The sequence below is a fragment of the Mycteria americana genome, chromosome 1 (assembly GCF_035582795.1).
Source record: "Mycteria americana isolate JAX WOST 10 ecotype Jacksonville Zoo and Gardens chromosome 1, USCA_MyAme_1.0, whole genome shotgun sequence".
NCBI lineage: Eukaryota > Metazoa > Chordata > Aves > Ciconiiformes > Ciconiidae > Mycteria > Mycteria americana.
Window position 1 is genome coordinate 63,189,627 of NC_134365.1, and position 16,192 is coordinate 63,205,818.

Here is a 16,192-nt window from a genome sequence, read left to right on the forward strand (position 1 = left end):
ACCTGTGTATTTAAATGAAAATTACTGATACATTACTGATACAGATTCTCAAATCTTAATTTCACTTTCATGCATTTTTCTGTTTGGAAATTTGTTATAGCTCTACTGCCTTGAAATTAGTAGCAAATCTGACAGTTAAAAGTATCTAGATCTATAACAACTGCATGAACAAACTAAATTTTGAAGAGTATTTTATTTACAATTTTGAGGTAAGAAGTTTAGTTTAAGTAAATGAGCTTTTCAAAATCCACACTGTAATCCTCAAGTGTAAGTCTTTCAACAAGTTTAAAACCACAGTGTAGAGGAAATGACACTGCTCTGTACTGTTAAGAAAAGATAATACTCTATATAAAGTCCTTTAAAAATAAAAAAGAAACAAAACAGGAGAAAGACATTTGCTTTCTTGTAAAGCTAAACAGTAAAAAGAACAAAAGAAGTCCCATTACCCGTGCTGGACTGACTCCAGTAGTGCTGGCAGTTAAGACTTCATGTTGCGAATCGATAATATTTTTAATCTTCAAATCCAAATCTTGTACAACTTCCTCTACTGCCTGACAGAAAGGATCCCCATTGCTTCGGCCTTTTATCAAATGCATCTTCACTGTTGACAGAATTCGCCCCCCTGCAATTCTGAAAATAGGCACAGGGTCATCTCCACATTAATCCTGGCAACGCTTTAGTATACCTATTAGTGTTGAACATAGCCAGTCTTCACAGTTAATCAAAACTCTTTAGAGAACAGCTTTGATCTTTTAAATCAAACAGCAGTGTAGAAGTATTGTCCAACATAATAGTTTGGAAAAAAAAAGATTATAAGGAAAGGTAATGAATTCAGCATTTAGTAATACTCTGAGCTGCAACACAAAACTGACTTCTCCATATAAGTTCAAAGAAAAGTACTTTCTTTAAACCTACAGTTACTGTTTTGCTCATAAGCTGTTAAGTGTAAACAAAATGTTTCACTGGAACATGCATTCCAATTTAACAGCCTATTAGATTTTTGAGTCTTTTGTGCTTCATGAAAGTGCTTCAAAATATCAATCTGCTTTCAATTTTATTTAAATAGATAGTAATTAGACTAGATGAACATCACTGTTTGCCATAAAGGCATGCACTATTAATCTCTTTTTTTCGTCAACTAGAAAAAATGCCTACAGAAAAGAATTTAGTAGTTTAATTATGAAATGTCCATGCAGTTTGACATAAAAAATATAAATAATTGAATCTGATTGATCTAGGGGCTTTATTTCAACTCTTCTTATAGAAGGATTAGAAGGCATTTGTGAGTGCACCTAAACTATGTGTAGACTGTTAATTTCACTTTGTGGTCCTGTACCTTGAACCATCCACATTGCATGTATGATAGACTACTTTTGGGATGACTTTTGGATTAGAACTACCAGGTCTCTCCCCAGTGAAACTCCTGAGTGATTAGCAGTTACAGTTGTACAGATGATGTTCCAATAGGCAGTACTGAGAGAACTACACCATGTCTTGCTCCCTCAGACTTGCAAGATCCACAAGTTCTATAAAAATGGAAATAGAACAGGCTGCCAGGTAGACTGCATTATCCTGAGTATGTAAAAAAAAGAAAAAAAAACAATAATCAATTCTTAAAGAATCACAAGAAAACCCAAAGATCTTGTGTCCAAAAAACGGCTACAGGGACTGAGGCTCTTGTGACAGTGCACCTCGATTTACGCAGACCTGGTGAATGAGAAGCAGTAGTTACAATTCCAAGAATTCCACTGGCCATTTGTAAGTGCAACTTTCCACTCAGGGGCTGCAAGTGCTGCCCTGAACAATGCTGCTCAAAATTAGTAAAATAAAATAACTTAAAGCTTATAATGAGAGTGAGCATAGTCACATCACAAGAATGGAAAATCCAAGTGTTAGGAGTGAATTTCTCATTTTGCAAGTGTAATGTGGGGCAAGTCAGTGCAAAAGCCATATGGAAGTATGAAGGTAGGAATCACTAGTCATGAGGCACTATTATGAACTATGACTATGAACCAAGTTAAGTAAAATTAGCTAGGGATTCACAGATCATATCTCAGATGATCAAAAACTATATTGAGACAGCAAATGTGTCTTGACTACTTTGATGAAGATTTAGTGAAAGACAGAATAAACCCCTTAAGTTAAATGCTTAATAATTTTGTCCAGTACCTACACAAAATGTTAAGTGAAAGACTGTATGTTTTAGCATTGCTTGAGTTTGGGCAAATAAAAAAAACATTACAAGAACCACTCAGCTCTCCTACATCATAATGCATCTCTTCCCAAAAGCTTTTTGAAGTTGCATGCTGTTTGGAAACTTTACCAATTCTCCAGTCTTCTCAGAACATGAACCCACCACTCAGACTGACAAAGTTGATTATAATCAAGATTCCCCTCACCCCTCCAAGCAATCATTTATCATCTGTTTAACATCACATATATATAAAGGACTTCATTATTTCCCCATGACATCTTGTCTTCAATTTCATTCTCTTTCTGCTTATTTTCCTCAACCTTTTCAGACTGTGGTATTCCATATTTTTAGCTCCAATTTATAGGGTTTTTTTAATTGATTCCCTCCCCTTTTACTTTTTCATGTACAGAGTTATTTTCACCTTAGAATACCAGCTGATAACACATGTAAGAATAAAGAAAGAAATAAAATCATAACAAGAGGCACAAAGGACCCACTCTTTAAAAAAAAAAAAAAAACTCATTCCCAGGAAAAATAGGTAGAACGCTGTGTTCAGAAAATTCCCTGAACTGAAATTAGAGATTGAGACAGCACTCAGGAGAAGTACCATAAACATTTTCTCTGTTCTTACAAGGCATGTATTTATTGCCAGTGTTGGAGAGAAGATCCTGTGCTTGTGGACCTCTTTGAAGTTGTACCATCACATTTCAAATCCTTAAAATAATGTAGATTCTCTGCAGTGACAGTAGTGACTCAAAAAATTAAATGAAAACCAGCAAAAAAAACCCCCAGCCTTCCAGTCACCATGTTTTTGACAAAAAATTTCCAATGAAGCTAGATATGCTCGTGATGCTAAGTTCAGTTATGAGACTGATTTCCTGTCAGCTTTTTGTTGTTGTTGTTTTTTGTTTGGTTGGTTGGTTTGGGGTTTTTTGGGATTTTTTTTTTTTTTTTAAGTTTTATAAAGCCTAAGTTTATACTTATTGTCAGGCAAAAGCAGCAAAAGCAACAAAAGCAATTCTGTTCATTCTGAACTCCTGCTCTAAGAATTTTTCCTTTGCAGTCAATCTGCTTCATGATCTATTGCAATAATCCATCTTCCCTTTCCTACTGTTTCTTTTTCCAGACTTTAGGAAACATTAGCCACCTTCCTGCAACATGTAATAATTGGATAGGATGGCCAACCCTAAAAAAAGGGTAGACTGTTAAATCTTGCCTTTAACAGCAGAATTACTGAAGTTTTAAATTTTTTTTCCCCCAAGAGTTAGGTTTATAGTCCAAATCAAAGCAGAAATGCAGCATGTTGAGTGTAACCTAACATCAGTCTATCTAGCTCAGACACCAATAGCTTTGATTTAACTATACCATGGACTGTACAAAACGACTCCGTATTTATTCACACACCCTGAACTCTTGAGCTGCTATTGGCACCTACAGTAGAATTTTTAGATACATCTATGATGCTGCAAATCACAGCTCTGCCAAAAAAACCCAAAGCAATGGCAAGGGCTTTATTACTCTACATGACATAGCCAAGTGTGAGATGATGACCAAATTTTTCAACTTCCTCCATGCTTACTGGCTTCTTCCATCCTTCTGCCTACATACCCTAAAAGGATACCTTGCAAATTGAAAGAAAGGTATATTTTGTAGACATTAAATTCTGAAGATGAATTTTAGAATTCTAGTTGGGAGAACCTCCATCAAATGAAACTCTGCATGTCTACATTCACATAAAATATAAAGTAAGTGGGCAGAGCTAGGTAAGAATAGGAATCAAGTAAGAGGAAAACTAGTTTGTTTATATTGTTTCCTGTTAAAATACATGGAGGGAACTGGGCCAGAGACCTTGCTGGTTTGGCTTATTCTGGCTGAACAAGACTCCCGTAAATAACTTAGAAAACCTGAAGTTAACTTGAAACTTTTTTTTGGCTTTTTTCCAGGTCAAAACCAAATAGTTCCACACAATTCTCAGCTTTAACTTTCACAGATTAAAGATTATTCAATTCACATTAGATTTGCAGACTTTTTTAAACAGAAAAACTTGTGCTTTGCAGAAATTTAAGCACAATGTATGCACTTAGCCAAAAGAAAAGTCACCATATGAAGTCTCTCTGCACACAGGTCAAGAACCATCCAGATCTTAGAAAAGATAGTTAAAAAAAAAAAAAAAAAAAAAAGGAAAAAATATGCTGGTGTACCTCTGCTCCAAAAACCACAATTCAGTCTAACCACAAGAGAATGAAAAGTTCAAGGGAAAAAAAAAATCATCCAGTGCAAGTTGTCAAGAGGTAAGAAGAGAGCACTGCTGAAGAAAAGTTCTGTCTCAGAGATGCATACAGGAACTGTAGCCAAGTCTCCTGATGCTTCTTGCCAAAATGCTTTATTTCCCTCAGCCCTAAACTGACACTTTCCAAAATAATACCCTTAAATGACAAAACCATTGTATTAAATGAGTAGTATCTGTTTCATAAATACTGCACTGAACCTAGAACTACACGACAAACAGGCAGGTGAAGGGATTGACTGAAGCTGTCTTTGAAAGCCAGGTTCAGTCCTTTCTGTCTACAGATATCTTGAGCTTATCTACATCATTATAATTTCCACACATTTTACATACATGTAAATGTATGTATGTTGGAAGAAAAAGTATTATTATACAGATAGCACTGGGCGTCAGTTAATTAAGATAATCATGCCCTTAATTTAAATGCTATGCTCTGTATGTAACTTGACTACCTTGTAGTTTTCACTGACGGAAAAAAAAAAAAAAAAAAAAAACAACCACAAACACACAAACATAGAAAATGTTTTTATCAGTTTTTATTTTTTTGCCTCTTCTACCCAATGCCAACTAAGGCTATTTGCTATTAGAAGTAAAGTTCATTTAATCTCTTTTTCTCCCCATATTCCTTCTTCTTTTCCAGGAAAGAGTTCCAGTCCCCCATCAGATATACACAGTACTAACTGGAGCAAAGAAAAGGAAAAGTTTATTCATACTTCAACTAGAATTTATATAAACCAAGACATAAAATGCTGATCTAACATGTGTGGATTAGTATTGAAACACTGTGCCATAGCTTATGCCATTTTACCCCAGGATATGATATAACAAAATCAGTTATGTTGTGAGATTTGTTTTATTAGTCTTGAATTTATTTATAAAATGTTGAATACACCTCATTTGTGCTATTTCATGAATATTTCAAAGCTTTCTACAGAAAGCTCTAACTATGTCTAGCAGTTTCAAAAAGTACGGTCAAGCCAGTCTCAGTAGGAGAGGCATTCTTTTAATCTCTTTGTATATGCCATCTAGAGCACAAATGGAGATGGCTAGGTCTCTGTCCATGTTTATAGAGTGCCTTCTGTGGTAGAGAGTATCATCCCTTTCCCAGAAAAGACAATTCACTGGATCAAAAAACAACTTAACAAATAACCATCTTGAAGATGAAACTATAAATTAATTCAACAATAAATATAATAGTTCTGTTTAAAGCAATCAAATAAGTTACCTGAGCAACTTATGTTTGTTTGTGGGTTTTTGTTTTGTTGGGGTTTTTTTGTTTTTTGTTTTTGACAAAAAGGAGACCCTATGCCAGATTGCTCTGATATAACTCTTTTATAGGTTTATATTATCTGGAAAATCAGTTGAGCTTAAATGAACTTTAAAATATCTGGCATTGCACTAGAAAAAATAATGTTTATATGAACAGAGTAAGGTTGAAAACTATTATCCACTTTGCAGTTCCTAACAGCTAGAAGGGCAGCAAAACCTTCAATATGGAATTACATGGGCAAAGTTATCTGTCTTCAGATAATTTTTACAGCAGCAAAAGTTAAGAATTTTAGTTCTTAATTCTGAAAGAGGAGCAAGAAACTTAACTGAATTCAAGAATGAACTTGATACATTAAACAAAGCAATGCCATTTGTCTAAGGCAACAGAGAACTGGAGAGACCTTGTTCCTTTCTAGGCCTAGGCAGGGTGACTGCTAGCAAGCTTTCTCTGATGTTTCATTCAGATCATAGGCTGCTGACATGAAGTATTCTAGGTTAAAGTGCTTCAGTCTTGCATCCATGGTCTTTTAAATCATATTGAAGGAGGACCCTTATCAAATCCAGTTAGCAGTAAACATCTGTCAGTTACCACTATGACAGATGTAAAATAGCAATTTTTTGTAAATGCTAATAAAATGATCTTCTGTTCAGAGTCATATGTAACAATTCTTCTTTGTTCAAAAGGTATGAACTGAAAGAAACCTCAACTAGAAAATCCACTTCTATCTTTACCTATGATAGAGATAACCAAAGAAAATCCATCAGAGTAATTATAAATGCTAAAAGAATCAACCCTTTAGAAATATCCACCTTCCCCCGTCCAGCAGGGAACGTTCAGACACAAAAGCCTGGATCCAACAGTACAGTGGTGATCTTCCACTAAGTGGACTCAGCAAAGTCCAAATGTGACCATCAGCATGTCTATCTAGTATTCCATAGTAAGTCCATAGGAGAAGAGACCTAGAACCAAGCACCCTTTCACTTCTTTCATGGCCTGCACTATTCTTCATTTGCTTCAGCCAACTGGAAAGGGTCCAAAAAACACTACCATCTTCCATTACACAGTCTCAATTTACACTCTTGTTTCCTATCCACAAAAGCCAGGACTGCCAGGTGAGTGGGTGAGGGGAAAGCATGTGATAGCACAATTAAAGATTATGTTAATGCATGCATCTCAGATGACTGAACTAAGACTTCACTGGCAGCCTCTAAGTGTTTAGTTTTACAGATAATGTTCAGTTATTTTTTTTTTAAATTAACAAGTTCCCAAACATTTTAGATCAACTGACAGAAGGAATGGCTTATCATCTTCAGCATGAACCAGCACTAAAAGAGGAGTAGACAGTTCAGGTGGGATTCATCTCACCTGTCTCGTAGCCAAAGAAAAACAGATGTCTACACGAAGATAAAATGAATCACATGCTAAAAATGCCTTATTCACATCAGTGCTTCTAAAGGGAGTTTAAAGTAATAGCACAATGTAAAACTCTACCTGTTAACTAGGCATTGTATAAATCATATCTTCTGTCACTTGTTGCTTCTACTAAAAATATTCTCAGATCTTGTGCCTGCTTGAACCCCATCATCTGTGTACCAGTCCTATCTATTTCTATCTCATTTTCCGTATCAAACCATCTTTTCTTATGTTGATGTAACTCATTTATAAGAAAGTAATTGCATGCCTTGTCTATTTTGTTCATACTGAGATTACCACATAAAGAAGCTCCTCTGCTTACCTAAAATCTAAATGAAATCAGCAAGAGCTCTTCTTACAGAACTGGGGCCTTAGTGTGCAAAGTTAATATGATGCAGAAGCGCTTCTATTTATTTTCTGGAAATGCATCTTTTGTGGAAAAGACTAAAGTAGCATACAGAAGGAAAAAAAAAAAAAAAAAAGAGTTGAGGATATGGACAATATTCAAAACCTGATAAAAAACAGAACAGACTCCTCAAGCCTATTCCAAGAACAGAAGAGAATATATCAAAATTCTGTTATCCTAAAGTCAACATTTTTATTCATTCATTTTAACTTCTCCAACCAAGGTAAAAAATAGATGACAAATATACAGCTATGTAACTTATGTAGTGGAAACATATGTCTTAAAACACATTACAAATACCTAGTGATCATAGGGTGGGAGGGGATCACAGCCTTTTTCTTTGTTATGGATTTAGGAAGCTGTTTTAAAACTCGATAAGAACTGAACAGTTATCCAATTTTTGAATTTAGAACTATATGAAGAGAGTAGTGATCTAATTCTATTCTCAAACACAAAGAAGCAGGATGTCAACTAGAGCTTCACCTACCTGGGTAGAAGAGTGGGACAAAATTTATCTGAGAAACAATACAAAATACAAATGCTTTTAACAGAGCAGTAACTGTGTCTTTAAAGCAAACCCAATGTTTTTTCTAATTATGTTATATGCATTTTTAAAAATTAGTAGTTCATGTTAATTTAGATTACAAAATTTCAACAATAAAATTGTATCAGTGAGCTTACCTAGATTTTAAATATATCTGTAAAAGAAAAAACTAACTATATCAAAACACTCATAGTACTCAAAAGTTCCATCTCAAACAACGGATGCATGCATTATTACTCTAATTTTTTAAACTATACAGAACTAAATATTAGGTGAAGACCCTACCTTAGGCCCTTCAGAGTTGTGCAGTTTATTAGATCCACAATAAAAGCACAGAAAAATAGAATCCTGTTGCTAAGTATTCTTCCATGTTGCTCCTGCCACTTTTGCTGCATTGCCAAAAATGTCTATCTTTTAGCTTGGTGGAAGAAACAGAGTGACCCTTCCTCAGGAAGTGCCACCATCTAAAAGATCTGGTACCTTCCCAATAACTTACTGCAAAAACCAAAGTTGTTGTTCTGTCAGTGTTTGCTCTCACCAAGATTAATTTTGGATATCCTCCATATCAAGCAATGCTCCTCAAGTCCGGTGACGAAGCTACTATAAAACTAAACAAGTATTCTTCCCAGAATAAGATTCTTGATGAGCAGCCATACGCATTCCATGCTACAGTTTCATTGTTCCACCATAACATATCCAACTTGATAGTTCCCTCTAGACATAATCAATTTCCTGAAATTTACTGAAAGTTATCAGGATTGGAATTATGGGCAGGGAGCTGCCAGACTGCTTCTCAAATCTGAATTAAAGGGAGGCCATGGAAACAGATGAACTAGTATTTTGGTATCTGCATGATGGCATAAGGGTAAGACTTTTCAATCCAGCACTGATATCAAAGTGCCATAGAACCACAGCCTCCATGTCTTCTTTTTAATTAAGGGACTATACTTGAATTTCAATATCTAGGACATAACAGTCAGTGTATTCTCCAGCACCAGCCTAAATTAGGAAGTTAAGGAAAGGGACAGCAAATTACAAAAATCACAATTTAATTAAATGCAGTATTGTACAATTGGAACACTTAAGATACCACACTTCACCTGTGATGTCTTAAGTCAGACTTACTTCAAAAGATCAGCTTTCTCAACTAAAGTTTTCTATTTTCTTGCAAATCCAATTTAAACCACAATTAGGTTTATTTAAAAAATTATTTACTTCTAAATATATTTTTAAACATTCTCAACATTAAATTTAAATTATGACAATCAGATTAAAGTATATCAGTATTTCCATTATAAAGTTAAATGTGTAGGTAAAGCAGATAATTTACTCCAAAATTATGTTAAAGCATGGTAGTCTTTGAAGTGGCAAGCATTTTCAGGGAAAATTTTTTTAAGAGTCTGGTTTAAACCTAATTTTTTTTCTTATAAAATAATTATTTTCTTACATAAGCCTTTCTGATATTTTTCTATTTCTTCAAAATGTAAGAACATTTTTAATTAAGTCACAAGCACAATGTTTGTTAATATGGTAGAATGGTAATACAGTCTTAATTTGGGTCATTCTATACAATCAGTAACTTTCACTGCAAATATTTAAATGCCAAAATATTCTTCATTTCAATGACGCTGAGTTGAGAAACTAAGGTTAGAGTGTCTAAGTTCTCAGTATTTTACTGAGAAACAGCACATTGCAAATACTCTAAAACAGTGTAAAGACATTTATCCAGTAAAACACAACAAAACAAGTTAGAAGGAATATAAGCTCCTCATGGGTACAGAACTACAACTTCATTGGAATAAGCAAGACATGGTGGGACAGCCTGACAGCTGGAGTGCTGCAAAGGATGAATGCAACAAGCTCTTCAGGAAGACAAGGTGGGGGAGTGCCCTCTATATGCAGGAGCAGCACAGAGGTATGGAGGAGCTCTTCTATTGGACAGACAAGAGGCTCATAGAGAGCTTGTGAAGCAGGGTCAGAGTTTGTTATAGACAACCCAACACACATCAGGAAATGGGCAAAGTATTCTTAAAGCAACTCTCAGCAGGCTCTGTATCACAGACCCTGGTTCTTACAGGGCACTTTACCACCACCACCCCAACATCTGCTGGAAGAGCATCACAATGGGATGCAAGCAGTCAAGATTTCTAGAGGGTGTCAGGGATACTGGATGGGTGACACATGGAGTTACAGACAGCTGGGTCTGCAATTCACTAACAAGGAAGAATTGGCCAGGGATGGGGGGGGTGGAATCTCAATGGCAGCCTCGGCTGTAGCAATCATGAAGTGGTGGACTTCAAGATCCTAGGGGAGCGAGGAAAGAAAGTAAGTAGCAGAGTATAGACTGACTTTAGGAGAGCAGATTTCAGCTTATTCAGTGGACTGGTACATGGAATCCCATGTGAGAAAGTCCTAAAAGGCAAAGGTGCTCAGGATAGCTGACATGTTATTAATGACAGCATATTACAAGCACAAGAATAGTCCATCACAATACTCAGGAAAACATGTAGAAATATCCGTAGACCAGCTTGGCTAAACAGTGAACTGCTGACAGAGCTTCAATGTAAAAAGGCTTTACACAGGATGGTGAAAAAGGGATGGGTTACAAAGAAATAATCTAGAAACACTGCTCGGGCATTTAGGGATGTTGTCAGGAAAGCCAAAGTTCAGCTGAAGTTGAGACTTGCAAGGAACGTTAAAGTAGCTTCACCTGCTGCTTTTGTATTAAAAGGCTGAACAAAGAAAATGAGGGACCTTTGCTGAAAGGCAGCAGATTTTGCAACAGTGGACACAGATAAAACTGAGGTACTCCATGCCTTCTTTGCCTCAGTCTTCATCAACATGGTCTCCCAGGCCTCTGATTAGAGAAAGTTTTCAGAGAACTGCCAGCAGTGGATAAGGATCAAGTCAGGGTTTACTTGACAGAACTGAGCCCATATAAGTCCATAGAACCAAATGCTGCATCCAAGAGCACTAATAGAACTGGCTGATGTCCTTGTAAGGTCACTCTATACCACCTTTGAAAAGTCATGGTGATCATGTAATATAACAGGAGCTGGTGGAAGGCCAGGACTTAGGTAAAGTTGATAAGGGGGACTCAGATTGGAATGTCTAAACAAGAATTACTGTCCTTGGGAGAGAAGCACATCCTGGAGAAATACGTAAGCTAATTAAGATGTTTTGGGAACCATCTGAAACAACTAGTAGAAGTGTGATAAGAAGCACCCTCACGTAAACTATCCTCATTATAAAACTAAAAGTCACACCCCTTGAGCTGGAGACCCCAGCCCAAGCAGAGACCCCTCACCTTTGAGCATGTGCAGAATATTAAAGTAGCATTGTAGCTTTAAGTTGAAATAAGAGAAATGTAGACCAATGGAAAACTGCTTTATGTAATTACTTATGCATATATATAACTAGACCGTATAAATACTGTACCTGCATGACCAAACTTTGTGCTAGCTTTGTGGAGCTACCACCTAGCAACCATCTCTGTGCAGACATGAAATAAAATACCTCTGCCCTGTGTGTATACTGACATCTCACACACCAGGTAAACAACCTCACACTTGTGGGATAACATTCAGGAGAGGTTCCTAACAAATGGAAAAAAGCAAATGTTTGCAAAAAAGACCAAAAGGACAGTTTGGGGAACCACAGGTTCATCAGCCTCACTTTGTTCCCTGAGAGAATAATGTAAACAGTCCTCTGAGAAAACATTTCTGGGCATGTGAAGGATTAGGTGGTAGCTGGTAACTGTAAGTATGGATTTATCAAGTGTAAATTATGCCTGGCCAATCTGATTGCCTCCTATAATAAAATGATTGGCTTTGCAGACCAGGGGAGAATGGTGGATACCATTTACCTTGATTGTAGCAAGGCTTTCAACACTGTCAGAAAATACTCTCAACATACAAGTTTGGTTGTTACAGTCTGGATGGATGGACAACTAGATGAGTTAAAAACTGGTTGGATGATCAGGCTCAGAAGGTAGTAAACATGTTGTACTGTATCTGGAGTCCAGTAACAAATGGAGTACCACAGGGGACTATCCTGGAACCTTTTTTTTTTCTTTTAAATAAAATCTTTAAATCTTTTCTTTTATCACTCAGTGATAAAAATACATGCTCATCAAGTTTGCAGATGACACCAAATTGGATGGAACGGTCAGTATGCTTGAGGGCAGAGCTGCCATGCAGAGATGCCTGAACAGATGGGAGGAATGGGCTGACAGGAACCATATGAAATTCAACAGGACATGCAAAGCCTTGGAAAGGGATAACCCTTTACAATGATACAGGCTGGGGAGCAGCTCTATGTAAAACAACCTGGGAGTCTTCATGCATGTTCAGCAAGCTAACCGTGAGCCAGGAGTGTGCCTTGGCAGCAAAGAAGGCCAACAGTATCCTTGGCTGCATCAACAGTAGCGTAGCCAGTAGTCTGAGGAATGTGATTATCCCTCTCTAATCAGCACTCGTTGGACCAAATTTAGAATACTGCATCCAGTTTTGGGGCCCCCAGTCCAGGAAAGACACTGATAAACTGGAGCAAGTTCAGCAGAGGGCTGCCAAGATGGTCAGGGAGACATGCCCTGTAAGAAGCAGCTAAGGGAACAGCTTGTTCAGTCCGCAGAAGAGAAGGCTTCAGGGGGATCTCCTAACAGCTTTCCAATACCCACAAGAAGGTCACCAAGAAGATGGAGCCAGGCTCCTCATGCTGGCAGTTAGTGGAACGAAAAGAGACAATAGGCATAAATTGAAACAAGAGAGGTCCCAACTTGATATAAGGAAAAACACTTTTCACCCTGAGGACACTCAAGCAGTGGAACAGGTTGCCAAGAGGGAGACTGAAAACCTCTGAGGATAGAAACAGCATGAAGCTTGACTGGATCAAGCCCTGATTAACCTAGGCTGACCCCATAATTGATCCTGCTTTGAGCAGGATGTTGGACCAAAAACTTTCTGATGTTCCTTCCAACCTGAATTATTCGAAGAATCATATAGGTTGGAAAAGACCTTTAAGATCATCAAGTACAACCATAAACCTAACACTACCAAGACCACCACTACACCATGTCCCTAAGCACCTCATCCAAATGTCTTTTAAATACCTCCAGGGATGGCGACTCAACCACTTCCCTGGGCAGCCTGTTCCAATGCTGGACAACCCTTTCAGTGAAGTAAAATTTCCTAATATCCAATCTAAACCTTCCATGGCGCAACTTGAGGCCATTTCCTCTTCTCCTATCACTCGTTACTTGGGAGAAGAGACTGACCCCCACCTCACTACAACCTCCTTTCAGGTAGTTGTCGAGAGCAATAAGGTCTCCCCTCAGCCTCCTTTTCTCCAGACTAAACAATCCCAGTTCCCTCAGCTGCTCCTCATCAGACTTGTGCTCCAGACCCTTCACCAGCTTCGTTGCCCTTCTCTGGACACGCTCCAGCACCTCAATGTCTCTCTTGTACTGAGGGGCCCAAAACTGAACACAGTATTCGAGGTGCCGAGTACAGGGGCACGATCACTTCCCTAGTCCTGCTGGCCACACTATTCCTGATACAAGCCAGGATGCTGTTGGCTTTCTTGGCCACCTGGGCACACTGCTGGCTCATATTCAGGCGGCTGTCAACCAGCACCCCCAGGTCCTTTTCCACTGGGCAGCTTTCCAGCCACTCTTCCCCAAGCCTGTAGCGTTGCATGGGGTTGTTGTGACCCAAGTGCAGGACCTGGCACTTGGCCTTGTTAAACCTCATACAATTGACCTCGGCCCATCGATCCAGCCTGTCCAGATCCATCTGCAGAGCCTTCCTACCCTCGAGCAGATCAACACTCCCGCCCAGTTTGGTGTCATCTGCAAACTTACTGAGGTTGCACTCAATCCCCTCATCCAGATCATTCTATGATCATTCTATTCTATGATCTAAGTTTAAGAAGCCCTATAGACAATGTTTTGCACACACTTGCACAACTTTCCAGCAACTTCAGAACACAAAACCCCAGGGCTGCGTGAATACTATCCAATTAACTCAAACATTCAGCACAAGACCAGATAAAGTCTCATATGCTTTCTCTCCCAAAATACTACTGCATCTCCAGACGCAATCACAGCTTCATAAAGACAACACATAAGAAACAGCATTTTCCCTGTCAAGGGGAAGCTCAATGCACTAATCCACGTGCATGATCAAGTCAAGCTGCATAACTTCTACAACAGACTGTAGAAGACTGCTCACGGACTTGAAATGAAAACCCACTCCAAAGCATCACACTCGCTCAAACGTGTTGAATGAAACAATACAGCTAACTTCAGATTTAAACTACTAATGTGAGCTGTGCAATAGTGTCACCTAGCGGTCAGTGCTTACAGCGAAGTCAGGGCCCGATTCAAGAAGAAAATCTACTGCCCATCTACCAACTTTGCTACTCTACAAAAGCAGTGGGGATTTTTAAAGTATGTGTGTGTGTATATATATGGATTAGTACTGCACTTCTTCATTTATACCAACAGAAAAGAGTTTCCAGATCCTCAGGTGTATGATAATAATCCACTTCACTGACAAAGACAACATTGCTACGTATCTTGTCAAGAAACAGGCACAAAAAGTAGAACATCCAAGCTCTCTATTTACTGCATAAATATTGTCCAAGTCTTGCATGTACAGAATCCATAAATAGTTTTAGGGTTACAAGTTTCACAGCATCCCCAAACTTTAAGGAATGTTCATGCTACTGATTCTTGAAAGATTAGTGATTTCTTAGACATCTGGAGAATGAGGAGAGGCAAAGTTGAACTATTTCAGAATTCCAGAGGTTTGTAAGAATGTCCATTCTGCTCAGTGAATACACCTTGAAACTACCAAAGTTCATTATATCTTTCCATTTCTCCTGCTACCAGGTCTGCTTACACTTTGTGCCATATTTGAATCAAATCATCATCATTTCATTAAATTTCCACTCTGGTTGACAGCTTTCCCTTCCCTCATCTCATCTACTGTTCACTTTCTTAGCCAAATGACTTGGGGATGAGAAACACATTTTTGTTATTCTCCATAGGTAGCAGATACTTGGTTGCACTGTATCTCCTACTATGTTCAAAATACTCTTAAGGACATCCCATCACTGTCCAACATCTTCAGTTCGGTTTCCAGGTTTCCAGAGCAAAGGAACTCGACTCAGGCAGACGAAGAAAGCCTCTTTTCAACATGTGTTCCACAATGACCCTGCATTTATTTAGCTACTTTGTATTTTATGCAAGTTCAAGTTTCATAAGATCTCCACTGTAACAAGATGAAACTGAAATAACAGACTTCTAATCATTAAGTAAACAACCAAAAATACTGCATTTTTCTTGTGGCATAGCAAATACTGAGACCTGGGTTTTGCACCTTGGCTAATCTCTACATCAGAGAAAGAGCAATACTGCAGATAGGTTGTCCAGTTTGCTTTTGGATTTCTCAGCAGGCTTGTAAAGCCTAAGCAACTGAAACTTTTGCTGCACTGTTGCTTTTTTTCCTCTGTTCTTTAGATTGCAGCAGTAACAGAACTAGAGAAATTTCTTGGGTAAAACTACATCTTCTGGAATTCATAACAACTGTCACATCACAGGCAGGGCATACAGACAGTCCTTGCTCATATGACTTACCAAACACTTAAGAAAAATATCTTTTTGTTCACCAATGTTGTGACCCTTACAGTTTCTAAGCTGTATACTAGTCCTATAATATTTGAGCACTTCAGCATACTAATGAAGATTCTTTCAAAGACAACCAATTGGTATATTTCTATAAGCACTAGCTGCTATATAGATACATATATAAAAACAATAGTAGTATTTTACATCAGGAGGTTATAAAGCCCATATAAAGTACAAGAGATTCTAGAAACACCACAGTACAGCTAGCTTCCATTCTTGGTCAGTAATAACAACCAACATCACCTACATGTACATGCAATCTAATGAACACACCAGAATCTGACGTCAATGAGATATATATCTGAGAATAAATGAGACAGCAGGTACAGCAGAGAAAGCAACAGAATAAATAGCTGAATACTGAAAAGAACTTCCAAGCTCTAGAGAA

General features: G+C 37.8%; 1 protein-coding gene across 7 annotated transcripts in view; it reads right to left on the bottom strand.

Moving 5' to 3' along the window:
- The window catches only part of PARPBP (PARP1 binding protein), a 58,428-nt gene that overhangs the window by 24,090 nt on the left and 18,146 nt on the right, over nucleotides 1-16,192 (bottom strand). For 6 of the 7 annotated variants that reach the window (XM_075502776.1, XM_075502767.1, XM_075502756.1 and 3 more), the window contains one exon: nucleotides 447-630. In XM_075502776.1, the coding sequence (XP_075358891.1) occupies nucleotides 447-630 (184 nt within the window). Of the gene's footprint in view, nucleotides 1-446; nucleotides 631-5,033; nucleotides 5,162-16,192 lie in introns of those variants that run through there. The other variant, XM_075502794.1, reaches the window with a different exon arrangement.